General features: G+C 51.3%; 1 protein-coding gene across 2 annotated transcripts in view; it reads right to left on the bottom strand.

The window, feature by feature from the left end:
- Positions 1 to 14,018, bottom strand: part of LOC115127006 (transcription cofactor vestigial-like protein 4) — a 116,895-nt gene that overhangs the window by 64,163 nt on the left and 38,714 nt on the right. Inside the window, exon 1 of one of the 2 annotated variants that reach the window (XM_065002100.1) lies at positions 11,243 to 11,808. The exons of the other annotated variant lie outside the window; for it this stretch is intronic. Coding sequence (XP_064858172.1) covers positions 11,243 to 11,324 — 82 coding nt within the window. The 5' untranslated portion in view covers positions 11,325 to 11,808. Of the gene's footprint in view, positions 1 to 11,242; positions 11,809 to 14,018 lie in introns of those variants that run through there. 2 annotated transcript variants of the gene reach the window in all.

Here is a 14,018-nt window from a genome sequence, read left to right as displayed (position 1 = left end):
CAGGATCTGAGAGGATGGATTCACAGACAAACTAGACGACAGGATCAGAGAGAATGGATTCACAGACAAACTAGACGACAGGATCAGAGAGAGAGAGACAGAGAGAGAGACAGAGAGAGAGACAGAGAGAGAGACAGAGAGAGAGAGAGAGTCAGAAATCAGCTCAATGTAATTGAAGAATCCATAGACTAACCACTTCTGGGAATATTGGAAAACACTAAACAAACAACAACACAAAGAATTATCTATCCAAAATGGAGATGTTTGAGTAAACCACTTCTCCAATCTTTTTGGCTCTATAACAAAGAATAAAGAGCAAAAACATATACATGATCAAATACAGATCTTAGAATCAACTAAGACTACCAGAACCCACTGGATTCCAGAACCCACTGGATTCCAGAACCCACTGGATTCCAGAACCCACTGGATTCTCCAATTACATTGAATGAGTTACAGGACAAAATAAAAACCCTTCAACCCAAAAAGGCCTGTGGTGTCGATGGTATCCTCAATGAAATGATCAAATATACAGACAACAAATTCCAATTGGCTATACTAAAACTTATTAACATCATCTTTAGATCTGGCATCTTCCCCAATATGTGGAACAAAGGACTGATCGCCCCAATCCACTAAAGTGTAGACAAATTTGACCCCAATAACTAACCGTGGAATATGTGTCAACAGTAACCTTGGGAAAATCCTCTGCATTATTATTAACAGCAGACTCGTACATTTCCTCAATGAAAACAATGTACTGAGCAAATGTCAAATTGGCTTTTTACCAAATTACCGTACAACAGACCATGTATTCACCCTGCACACCCTAATTGACAACCAAACAAACCAAAACAAAGGCAAAGTCTTCTCATGCTTTGTTGACTTCAAAAAAGCCTTCGACTCAATTTGGCATGAGGGTCTGCTATACAAACTGATGGAAAGTGGTGTTGGGGGTAAAACATACGACATTATAAAATCCATATACACAAACAAAATTGGCAAAAAACACACATTTCTTCACACAGGGTCGTGGGGTGAGACAGGGATGCAAGCTTAAGCCCCACCCTCTTCAACATATATATCAATGAATTGGCGCGGGCACTAGAAAAGTCTGCAGCACCCGGCCTCACCCTACTAGAATCCGAAGTCAAATGTCTACTGTTTGCTGATGATCTGGTGCTTCTGTCACCAACCAAGGAGGACCTACAGCAGTACCTAGATCTTATGCACAGATTCTGTCAGATCTGAGCCCTGACAGTAAATCTCAGTAAGACCAAAATAATGGTGTTCCAAAAAAGGTCCAGTCACCAGGACCACAAATACAAATTCCATCTAGACACTGTTGCCCTAGAGCACACAAAAAACTATACATACCTTGGCCTAAACATGAGCGCCACAGGTAACTTCCACAAAGCTGTGAACGATCTGAGAGACAAGGCAAGAAGGGCATTCTATGCCATCAAAAGAAACATAAATTTCAACATACCAATTAGGATTTGGCTAAAAATACTTGAATCAGTCATAGAGCTCATTGCCCTTTATGGTTGTGAGGTCTGGGGTCCGCTCACCAACCAAGACTTCACAAAATGGGACAAACACCAAATTGAGACTCTGCACGCAAAAATATCCTCCGTGTACAACGTAGAACACCAAAAAATGCATGCAGAGCAGAATTAGGCCGATACCCACTAATTATCAGAAAAAAGCCGTTAAATTCTACAACCACCTAAAAGGAAGCGATTCCTAAACCTTCCATAACAAAGCCATCACCTACAGAGAGATGAACCTGGAGAAGAGTCCCCTAAGCAAGCTGGTCCTGGGGCTCTGTTCACAAACACAAACACACCCCACAGAGCCCCAGGACAGCAGCACAATTACACCCAACCAAATCATGAGAAAACAAAAAGATAATTACTTGACACATTGGAAAGAATTAACAAAAAACAGAGCAAACTAAAATGGTAAACCATCCCACCCCAGGTAGACCATCCCACCCCGGGTAAACCATCCCACCCCGGGTAAACCATCCCACCAACCCACCCCGGGTAAACCATCCCACCATCTCACCCCAGGTAAACCATCCCACCACAGGTAAACCATCCCACCACAGGTAAACCATCCCACCATCCCACCACAGGTAAACCATCCCACCACGGGTAAACCATCCCACCATCCCACCACAGGTAAACCATCCCACCACGGGTAAACCATCCCACCATCCCACCACGGGTAGACCATCCCACCACGGGTAAACCATCCCACCACGGGTAAACCATCCCACCACGGGTAAACCATCCCACCACGGGTAAACCATCCCACCACAGGTAAACCATCCCACCACAGGTAAACCATCCCACCATCCCACCACGGGTAAACCATCCCACCATCCCACCACGGGTAAACCATCCCACCACGGGTAAACCATCCCACCACGGGTAAACCATCCCACCACGGGTAAACCATCCCACCATCCCACCACAGGTAAACCATCTCACCCCAGGTAAACCATCCCACCACAGGTAAACCATCCCACCACAGGTAAACCATCTCACCCCAGGTAAACCATCCCACCACGGGTAAACCATCCCACCACGGGTAAACCATCTCACCACAGGTAAACCATCCCACCACGGGTAAACCATCCCACCACGATCCCACCACAGGTAAACCATCCCACCACGGGTAAACCATCCCACCATCCCACCACAGGTAAACCATCCCACCCCGGGTAAACCATCCCACCATCTCACCCCGGGTAAACCATCCCACCATCCCACCCCGGGTAAACCATCCCACCATCCCACCACGGGTAAACCATCCCACCACGGGTAAACCATCCCACCATCCCACCCCAGGTAAACCATCCCACCACAGGTAAACCATCCCACCACAGGTAAACCATCCCACCATTCCACCCCGGGTAAACCATCCCACCCCGGGTAAACCATCCCACCATCCCACCACGGGAAAACCATCCCACCCCGGGTAAACCATCCCACCATCCCACCACGGGTAGACCATCCCACCCCAGGTAAACCATCCCACCACGGGTAAACCATCCCACCACGGGTAAACCATCCCACCACGGGTAAACAATCCCACCACAGGTAAACCATCCCACCATCCCACCACAGGTAAACCATCCCACCAAGGGTAAACCATCTCACCCCAGGTAAACCATCCCACCACAGGTAAACCATCTCACCCCGGGTAAACCATCCCACCACGGGTAAACCATCCCACCACGGGTAAACCATCCCACCACAGGTAAACCATCTCACCACAGGTAAACCATCCCACCATGGGTAAACCATCCCACCACGGGTAAACCATCCCACCATCCCACCACAGGTAAACCATCCCACCACGGGTAAACCATCCCACCACGGGTAAACCATCCCACCACGGGTAAACCATCCCACCATCCCACCACAGGTAAACCATCCCACCCCGGGTAAACCATCCCACCATCTCACCCCGGGTAAACCATCGCACCATCCCACCCCGGGTAAACCATCCCACCATCCCACCACGGGTAAACCATCCCACCACGGGTAAACCATCCCACCATCCCACCCCAGGTAAACCATCCCACCACAGGTAAACCATCCCACCACAGGTATACCATCCCACCATCCCACCACAGGTAAACCATCCCACCATCCCACCACAGGTAAACCATCCCACCACGGGTAAACCATCCCACCCCAGGTAAACCATCCCACCATCCCACCACGGGTAGACCATCCCACCACGGGTAAACCATCCCACCACGGGTAAACCATCCCACCACGGGTAAACCATCCCACCACAGGTAAACCATCCCACCATCCCACCACGGGTAAACCATCCCACCATCCCACCACGGGTAAACCATCCCACCATCCCACCACGGGTAAACCATCCCACCACGGGTAAACCATCCCACCCCAGGTAAACCATCCCACCACGGGTAAACCATCCCACCACGGGTAAACCATCCCACCACGGGTAAACCATCTCACCACAGGTAAACCATCCCACCACGGGTAAACCATCCCACCATCCCACCACAGGTAAACCATCCCACCCCGGGTAAACCATCCCACCATCTCACCCCGGGTAAACCATCCCACCATCCCACCCCGGGTAAACCATCCCACCATCCCACCCCGGGTAAACCATCCCACCATCCCACCACGGGTAAACCATCCCACCATCCCACCACGGGTAAACCATCCCACCATCCCACCCCAGGTAAACCATCCCACCACAGGTAAACCATCCCACAAAAGGTAAACCATCCCACCATCCCACCCCGGGTAAACCATCCCACCCCGGGTAAACCATCCCACCATCCCACCCCAGGTAAACCATCCCACCACGGGTAGACCATCCCACCCCAGGTAAACCATCCCACCACGGGTAAACCATCCCACCACGGGTAAACCATCCCACCATCCCACCACAGGTAAACCATCCCACCACGGGTAAACCATCCCACCACGGGTAAACCATCCCACCACGGGTAAACCAAACCATCCCACAATCCCACCACAGGTAAACCATCTCACCCCAGGTAAACCATCCCACCACAGGTAAACCATCTCACCCCGGGTAAACCATCCCACCACGGGTAAACCATCCCACCACGGGTAAACCATCCCACCACAGGTAAACCATCTCACCACAGGTAAACCATCCCACCATGGGTAAACCATCCCACCACGGGTAAACCATCCCACCATCCCACCACAGGTAAACCATCCCACCCCGGGTAAACCATCCCACCATCTCACCCCGGGTAAACCACCCCGGGTAAACCATCCCACCATCCCACCACGGGTAAACCATCCCACCACGGGTAAACCATCCCACCATCCCACCCCAGGTAAACCATCCCACCACAGGTAAACCATCCCACCACAGGTAAACCATCCCACCATCCCACCCCGGGTAAACCATCCCACCATCCCACCACGGGTAAACCATCCCACCCCAGGTAAACCATCCCACCATCCCACCCCGGGTAGACCATCCCACCCCGGGTAAACCATCCCACCACAGGTAAACCATCCCACCCCGGGTAAACCATCCCACCATCCCACCCCAGGTAAACCATCCCACCCCAGGTAAACCATCCCACCCCGGGTAAACCATCCCACCCCAGGTAAACCATCCCACCCCAGGTAAACCATCTCACCACAGGTAAACCATCCCACCATCCCACCACGGGTAAACCATCCCACCACGGGTAAACCATCCCACCATCTCACCCCGGGTAAACCATCCCACCACGGGTAAACCATCCCACCATCCCACCACAGGTAAACCATCCCACCATGGGTAAACCATCCCACCATCCCAACACAGGTAAACCATCCCTCCATCCCACCCCGGGTAAACCATCCCACCCCGGGTAAACCATCCCACCCCGGGTAAACCATCCCACCATCCCACCACGGGTAAACCATCCCACCCCGGGTAAACCATCCCACCCCGGGTAAACCATCCCACCACAGGTAAACCATCCCACCCCAGGTAGACCATCCCACCACGGGTAAACCATCCCACCATCCCACCCCAGGTAGACCATCCCACCCCGGGTAGACCATCCCACCACGGGTAAACCATCCCACCCCGGGTAAACCATTCCACCCCGGGTAAACCATTCCACCCCGGGTAAACCATCCCACCACGGGTAAACCATCCCACCACGGGTAAACCATCCCACCACGGGTAAACCATCCCACCACGGGTAAACCATCCCACCACGGGTAAACCATCCCACCATCCCACCACAGGTAAACCATCCCACCACAGGTAAACCATCCCACCACAGGTAAACCATCCCACCACAGGTAAACCATCCCACCACAGGTAAACCATCCCACCACAGGTAAACCATCCCACCACAGGTAAACCATCCCACCATCCCACCACAGGTAAACCATCCCACCACAGGTAAACCATCCCACCACAGGTAAACCATCCCACCATCCCACCACAGGTAAACAATCCCACCACAGGTAAACCATCCCACCATCCCACCACGGGTAGACCATCCCACCACGGGTAAACCATCCCACCCCGGGTAAACCATCCCACCCCGGGTAAACCATCCCACCACGGGTAAACCATCCCACCACGGGTAAACCATCCCACCACGGGTAAACCATCCCACCACGGGTAAACCATCCCACCACGGGTAAACCATCCCACCACAGGTAAACCATCCCACCACAGGTAAACCATCCCACCACAGGTAAACCATCCCACCATCCCACCACAGGTAAACCATCCCACCATCCCACCACGGGAAAACCATCCCACCCCAGGTAAACCATCCCACCATCCCACCACGGGTAGACCATCCCACCACGGGTAGACCATCCCACCATCCCACCACAGGTAAACCATCCCACCCCGGGTAAACCATCCCACCACGGGTAAACCATCCCACCACGGGTAAACCATCCCACCACGGGTAAACCATCCCACCATCCCACCACGGGTAAACCATCCCACCACGGGTAAACCATCCCACCACGGGTAAACCATCCCACCACGGGTAAACCATCCCACCACGGGTAAACCAAACCATCCCACAATCCCACCACAGGTAAACCATCTCACCCCAGGTAAACCATCCCACCACAGGTAAACCATCTCACCCCGGGTAAACCATCCCACCACGGGTAAACCATCCCACCACGGGTAAACCATCCCACCACAGGTAAACCATCTCACCACAGGTAAACCATCCCACCACGGGTAAACCATCCCACCACGGGTAAACCATCCCACCATCCCACCACAGGTAAACCATCCCACCCCGGGTAAACCATCCCACCATCTCACCCCGGGTAAACCATCCCACCATCCCACCCCGGGTAAACCATCCCACCATCCCACCACGGGTAAACCATCCCACCACGGGTAAACCATCCCACCATCCCACCCCAGGTAAACCATCCCACCACAGGTAAACCATCCCACCATCCCACCCCGGGTAAACCATCCCACCATTCCACCCCGGGTAAACCATCCCACCACGGGTAAACCATCCCACCATTCCACCCCGGGTAAACCATCCCACCACGGGTAAACCATCCCACCATCCCACCCCAGGTAAACCATCCCACCACAGGTAAACCATCCCACCATCCCACCCCGGGTAAACCATCCCACCATTCCACCCCGGGTAAACCATCCCACCCCAGGTAAACCATCCCACCATCCCACCCCGGGTAAACCATCCCACCACGGGTAAACCATCCCACCACGGGTAAACCATCCCACCACAGGTAAACCATCCCACCATCCCACCACAGGTAAACCATCCCACCACGGGTAAACCATCCCACCACGGGTAAACCATCCCACCACGGGTAAACCATCCCACCACAGGTAAACCAAACCATCCCACAATCCCACCACAGGTAAACCATCTCACCCCAGGTAAACCATCCCACCACAGGTAAACCATCTCACCCCGGGTAAACCATCCCACCACGGGTAAACCATCCCACCACGGGTAAACCATCCCACCACGGGTAAACCATCCCACCACAGGTAAACCATCCCACCATCCCACCCCGGGTAAACCATCCCACCATTCCACCCCGGGTAAACCATCCCACCACGGGTAAACCATCCCACCATCCCACCCCAGGTAAACCATCCCACCACAGGTAAACCATCTCACCAAAGGTAAACCATCCCACCATGGGTAAACCATCCCACCACGGGTAAACCATCCCACCCCGGGTAAACCATCCCACCATCTCACCCCGGGTAAACCATCCCACCATCCCACCCCGGGTAAACCATCCCACCATCCCACCACGGGTAAACCATCCCACCACGGGTAAACCATCCCACCATCCCACCCCAGGTAAACCATCCCACCACAGGTAAACCATCCCACCACAGGTAAACCATCCCACCATCCCACCCCGGGTAAACCATCCATCCCACCCCAGGTAAACCATCCCTCCCCGGGTAGACCATCCCACCCCGGGTAAACCATCCCACCCCGGGTAAACCATCCCACCCCGGGTAAACCATCCCACCACAGGTAAACCATCCCACCCCGGGTAAACCATCCCACCATCCCACCATAGGTAAACCATCCCACCCCAGGTAAACCATCCCACCCCGGGTAAACCATCCCACCCCGGGTAAACCATCCCACCCCAGGTAGACCATCCCACCACGGGTAAACCATCCCACCATCCCACCCCAGGTAGACCATCCCACCACGGGTAAACCATTCCACCCCGGGTAAACCATTCCACCCCGGGTAAACCATCCCACCCCGGGTAAACCATCCCACCCCGGGTAAACCATCCCACCATCCCACCACAGGTAAACCATCCCACCATAGGTAAACCATCCCACCACAGGTAAACCATCCCACCACAGGTAAACCATCCCACCACAGGTAAACCATCCCACCATCCCACCACAGGTAAACCATCCCACCACAGGTAAACCATCCCACCATCCCACCACAGGTAAACAATCCCACCACAGGTAAACCATCCCACCATCCCACCACGGGTAAACCATCCCACCACGGGTAAACCATCCCACCACGGGTAAACCATCCCACCCGGGTAAACCATCCCACCCGGGTAAACCATCCCACCACGGGTAAACCATCCCACCACGGGTAAACCATCCCACCACGGGTAAACCATCCCACCACAGGTAAACCATCCCACCACAGGTAAACCATCCCACCATCCCACCACAGGTAAACCATCCCACCACAGGTAAACCATCCCACCACAGGTAAACCATCCCACCATCCCACCACAGGTAAACCATCCCACCACAGGTAAACCATCCCACCCCGGGTAAACCATCCCACCATCTCACCCCGGGTAAACCATCCCACCACGGGTAAACCATCCCACCACGGGTAAACCATCCCACCATCCCACCACAGGTAAACCATCCCACCACGGGTAAACCATCCCACCATCCCACCACAGGTAAACCATCCCTCCATCCCACCCCGGGTAAACCATCCCACCCCGGGTAAACCATCCCACCATCCCACCACGGGTAAACCATCCCACCCTGGGTAAACCATCCCACCCCGGGTAAACCATCCCACCCCAGGTAGACCATCCCACCACGGGTAAACCATCCCACCATCCCACCCCAGGTAGACCATCCCACCACGGGTAAACCATTCCACCCCGGGTAAACCATTCCACCCCGGGTAAACCATCCCACCCCGGGTAAACCATCCCACCATCCCACCACAGGTAAACCATCCCACCATCCCACCACAGGTAAACCATCCCACCACAGGTAAACCATCCCACCACAGGTAAACCATCCCACCACAGGTAAACCATCCCACCATCCCACCACAGGTAAACCATCCCACCACAGGTAAACAATCCCACCACAGGTAAACCATCCCACCATCCCACCACGGGTAGACCATCCCACCACGGGTAAACCATCCCACCCCGGGTAAACCATCCCACCCCGGGTAAACCATCCCACCACGGGTAAACCATCCCACCACGGGTAAACCATCCCACCACGGGTAAACCATCCCACCACAGGTAAACCATCCCACCACAGGTAAACCATCCCACCATCCCACCACAGGTAAACCATCCCACCACAGGTAAACCATCCCACCACAGGTAAACCATCCCACCATCCCACCACAGGTAAACCATCCCACCACAGGTAAACCATCCCACCACAGGTAAACCATCCCACCATCCCACCACGGGTAGACCATCCCACCACGGGTAAACCATCCCACCACGGGTAAACCATCCCACCCCGGGTAAACCATCCCACCACGGGTAAACCATCCCACCACGGGTAAACCATCCCACCACGGGTAAACCATCCCACCACGGGTAAACCATCCCACCCCAGGTAAACCATCCCACCACAGGTAAACCATCCCACCACAGGTAAACCATCCCACCACAGGTAAACCATCCCACCACAGGTAAACCATCCCACCACAGGTAAACCATCCCACCACAGGTAAACCATCCCACCCCGGGTTTTACTGGGATATACCTTTTCGTAGCAGGTTAGGAGAACTTAGGCAGCAAGACATTTAAACTTGAAAACAGATGCTACAATGTATAGGCCTGAACTCAGTCAGGGTCTGAACTTACTTCCTGGGATGGGCAACCGGCTGCCAATGGGGAACTCAGTCAGGAACTTACTTTTGAGAGTTAGAATAGTAGAACACATGTTCATTTTGTGTAATTTTGACATTTGGTTGTGAGTCGTTACCATATTAAAAAACTGCAAAACATCTCTCCTCCCCCATGAGACAAAATTAAATGAGTTGTAAAATTGCAATATCTTCTCTCCGCCCCAACGGCAAAAATGTGTTGAATTGAAGCACACTTGCTTTAAAAACTACAACATTCTATCTATGCCCCATTGCTAAACTGTGTACAATTGCAGGAAATGTACATTTCTCTCCACTGTAAAGGGGGATGCTTAAATGTTTTTCTCAAGCTGGTGGGAAAGCAACTAAATATCACTTAGGGCCCCCAAAAGGATAGGTCCGGCTCTGACTGCATGTGTGGGTATGGATGTGGGTGTGGATGTGGGTGTGGATGTGGGTGTAGATGTGGGTATGGATGTAGATGTGGATGTAGGTGTGGATGTAGGTGTGGATGTAGGTGTGGGTATAGATGTGGGTGTAGATGTGGGTGTAGGTGTGGATGTGGGTATGGTTGTGGGTATGGATGTAGATGTGGATGTAGATGTGGATGTAGATGTGGATGTAGGTGTGGATGTAGATGTGGATGTAGGTGTGGGTGTAGGTGTGGATGTAGATGTGGATGTAGGTGTGGATGTAGATGTGGATGTAGGTGTGGATGTAGATGTGGATGTAGGTGTGGGTATAGGTGTGGGTATAGGTGTGGATGTAGATGTGGGTGTATATGTGGGTGTAGGTGTGGATGTGGGTATGGATGTAGATGTGGATGTAGGTGTGGATGTAGATGTGGATGTAGATGTGGATGTAGGTGTGGGTATAGGTGTGGATGTAGATGTGGGTGTAGGTGTGGGTATGGATGTGGGTATGGATGTGGGTGTAGATGTGGGTATAGATGTAGATGTGGAGAGGCCGACCCATTTTTTGTCTCCTCCCCCTCCCCACCAAGAAGTATTAAATCCCTGTTATAGGTGACAAAGTAAGCAGCAACGTTACATATGTTGTCAATGGATCGCGTAAATAAACATAGTTTACCTTCGTAGCAAAGTATTCCGATGTTGTTGTTCATTTTGTCCAGGTACTGATAGCTCAATAGATCCATTTTCCTAACAAGCATTTAAAAGACCAGCTTTTTTTTGCTTCCAACCGAGTCGCAAAGAAAAAGGATTGCGACCAGAGCCCGACTTGACGTGGAGGAGTCGACCACACCGAGCTGCTAAACTGCTCAGACTTCCAACTCAACTTTTCTACGCGTAAATAAACTCCTCGAATCAAAGAAAAACGTTGGGAAAAAAAATACTTCCCGATAAAAATCCTAGGGAGTTTTTAAATACTTGTAAAGATATAAAAAGTATTTGTTGGGACAAGAAAAGAGTGTAGCTAGCGCCAGTTGCTCCTAACCTCACAGCCAGCTGTAAAGTCGCACTGACACGCAGCAGGCTTGGCTCCGTCCGACTCCAATCTACACCCGTTTCCTCCGAGGAGACGGCGAACACTGGGCATGCTCGGTATAAATCCCGGGAGAGACTCAAATGTCAGGGATTTTTTTCACAGAAGATCAGCCTTCCAAATGCAGAGCCAGGCAGGGCCGGGGAGGGGAGAGTAGGAGAGAGGGGAGAGGAAAAGAGGGCAGAGAGGGTGGGAGAGAGACTAAAAACAAGGAGGGGCTACTACATCATTTGGGAGACAGGAAATAGTGCTGTCTTGACGAAAATAACATGCAATGAGAACTATATTCAGAATACATTTAACCTAGTTCCTTCTTACAAACATACGGATATTAACTGTGACTTACACAACGGTGGTTTTCATGAAGACAGTTTGGCTACTATAATTCTGTATGGTACAACTGTCCTTCAAAATCCACTACTCAAATCTCCAAATACAACAGTATTTCTTGTTTTGATAGGAGAGAGAGAAAAACAAAACAATGCCTTGGCATTACCCAAATATCTTACTATGTACAGTGATGCTGTGCTGCCCTCTAGTGGAACAGAATCACTACTTCCAAGATTATGCACCAAATTGCACCAAATAGGCCATGTCAAGAGGGGATGTTAATCATTTCATTTTAGTCATAATTCAGAGTATGGTTATAACTAGCTAATGTTATTTTTTGTTTTTGTGTGCAAACACTTTTTCATATCTATATTGTAAATAAACTTGATTGTATAAGTTTAGTATATTTTGGTTTGGTCCGTCGTGGGGTATCTGTGTTACCGTACCCTCCTTTGTTCTCTCTTGCCTGACCTTCAGCTAGAGAGGTATGTTGTCCTTGGCTCTGCTATTTTTCACTGATCATCGTTGAGATGTTTCTACAACTTGATTGGAGTCCACCTGTGGTAAATTCAATTGATTGGACATAAGTCGCTCTGGATAAGAGCGTCTGCTAAATGACTTAAATGTAAATGTAAATGATTTGGAAAGGCACACACCTGTCTATACAAGGTGCCAAAATAAAAACCAAGCCATGAGTGGCCCAGCCAGAGACCAGGCTTCAACCCGATCGAACATCTCTGGAGAGACCTGAAAATAGCTGTGGAGCGACACTCCCCATCCAACCTGACAGAGCTTGAGAGGATCTGCAGAGAAGAATGGGAGAATTCTCCCCAAATACAGGTGTACCAAGCTTGTTGCATCATACCCAAGAAGACTTGAGGCTGTAATCACTGCCAAAGGTGCTTCAACAAAGTACTGAGTAAAGGGTCTGAATACTTATGTAAATGTCACATTTCAGTTTTTTAAATTTTAAATACACTTGCAAAAAGAACGTTTTTACTTTGTCATTATGGGGTATTGTGTGTAGACTGATGGAGGGGGGAAAAGAATGCAAGTTAGTACAGAATGATCAGATCAACCCTTAAAGAGATGGGTGGGGCTAAGGCTTAAGAGATGGGTGGGGCTAAGGTTTAAGAGATGGGTGGGGCTAAGGTTTGAGATGGGTGGGGCTAAGGTTTAAGAGATGGGTGGGGCTAAGGTTTAAGAGATGGGTGGGGCTAAGGTTTAAGAGATGGGTGGGGCTAAGGTTTAAGAGATGGGTGGGGCTAAGGTTTAAGAGATGGGTGGGGCTAAGGTTTAAGAGATGGGTGGGGCTAAGGCTTAAGGCTTAAGAGATGGGTGGGGCTAAGGCTTAAGAGATGGGTGGGGCTAAGGTTTAAGAGATGGGTGGGGCTAAGGTTTAAGAGATGGGTGGGGCTAAGGGTTAAGAGATGGGTGGGGCTAAGGCTTAAGAGATGGGTGGGGCTAAGGTTTAAGAGATGGGTGGGGCTAAGGCTTAAGAGATGGTGTGAACGATGGTGAAGGGTTAAAAGATGGGCTCTCCAGTAGTAGTAGTACCAAAACATTCAAAGGCCGTTTTGTCAAAAGATGAGTTTACTAGTTTAATCAACTTTCAAAGCAGAATTAATTTCCTGTTGTTCCTCAACTCTAGTGCTACATAAGACTGATTTGAGATGGGTGGGTAACTTCTGAGCAATATATGATGGAAGGGGTTGCAGGCAATAAGGGCTCTGGGGCTAAGGTTTAAGAGACTTTGGGGCTTAATCTGTTCTGAGATGGGTGGGGCTGTGAAAAGACCCCTGGTGCAAATGTCTTAAGTGATGTGTGTGTCAGAGCTGTGAGTAAGTTGACTATGCAAACAATTTGAAATGTTCAACACATTAATGTTTCTTATAAAAGAGATGTGATGGGTCAGTCTCTCCACAACTGGGAGCTAAGAGAGATGGGTGGGGCAGTCAGTCTTCCAGATGGGTGGGCCAAGAGAGACTGAGAGCGTGCAGTCAGTCTCTCCAGATGGACCCAAGAGAGACTG

The sequence above is a fragment of the Oncorhynchus nerka genome, linkage group LG15 (assembly GCF_034236695.1).
Source record: "Oncorhynchus nerka isolate Pitt River linkage group LG15, Oner_Uvic_2.0, whole genome shotgun sequence".
Classification (NCBI taxonomy): Eukaryota; Metazoa; Chordata; class Actinopteri; order Salmoniformes; family Salmonidae; genus Oncorhynchus; species Oncorhynchus nerka.
Note: the sequence above shows the minus strand (reverse complement) of the source record. Positions and strands in the feature narration are given on the sequence as shown.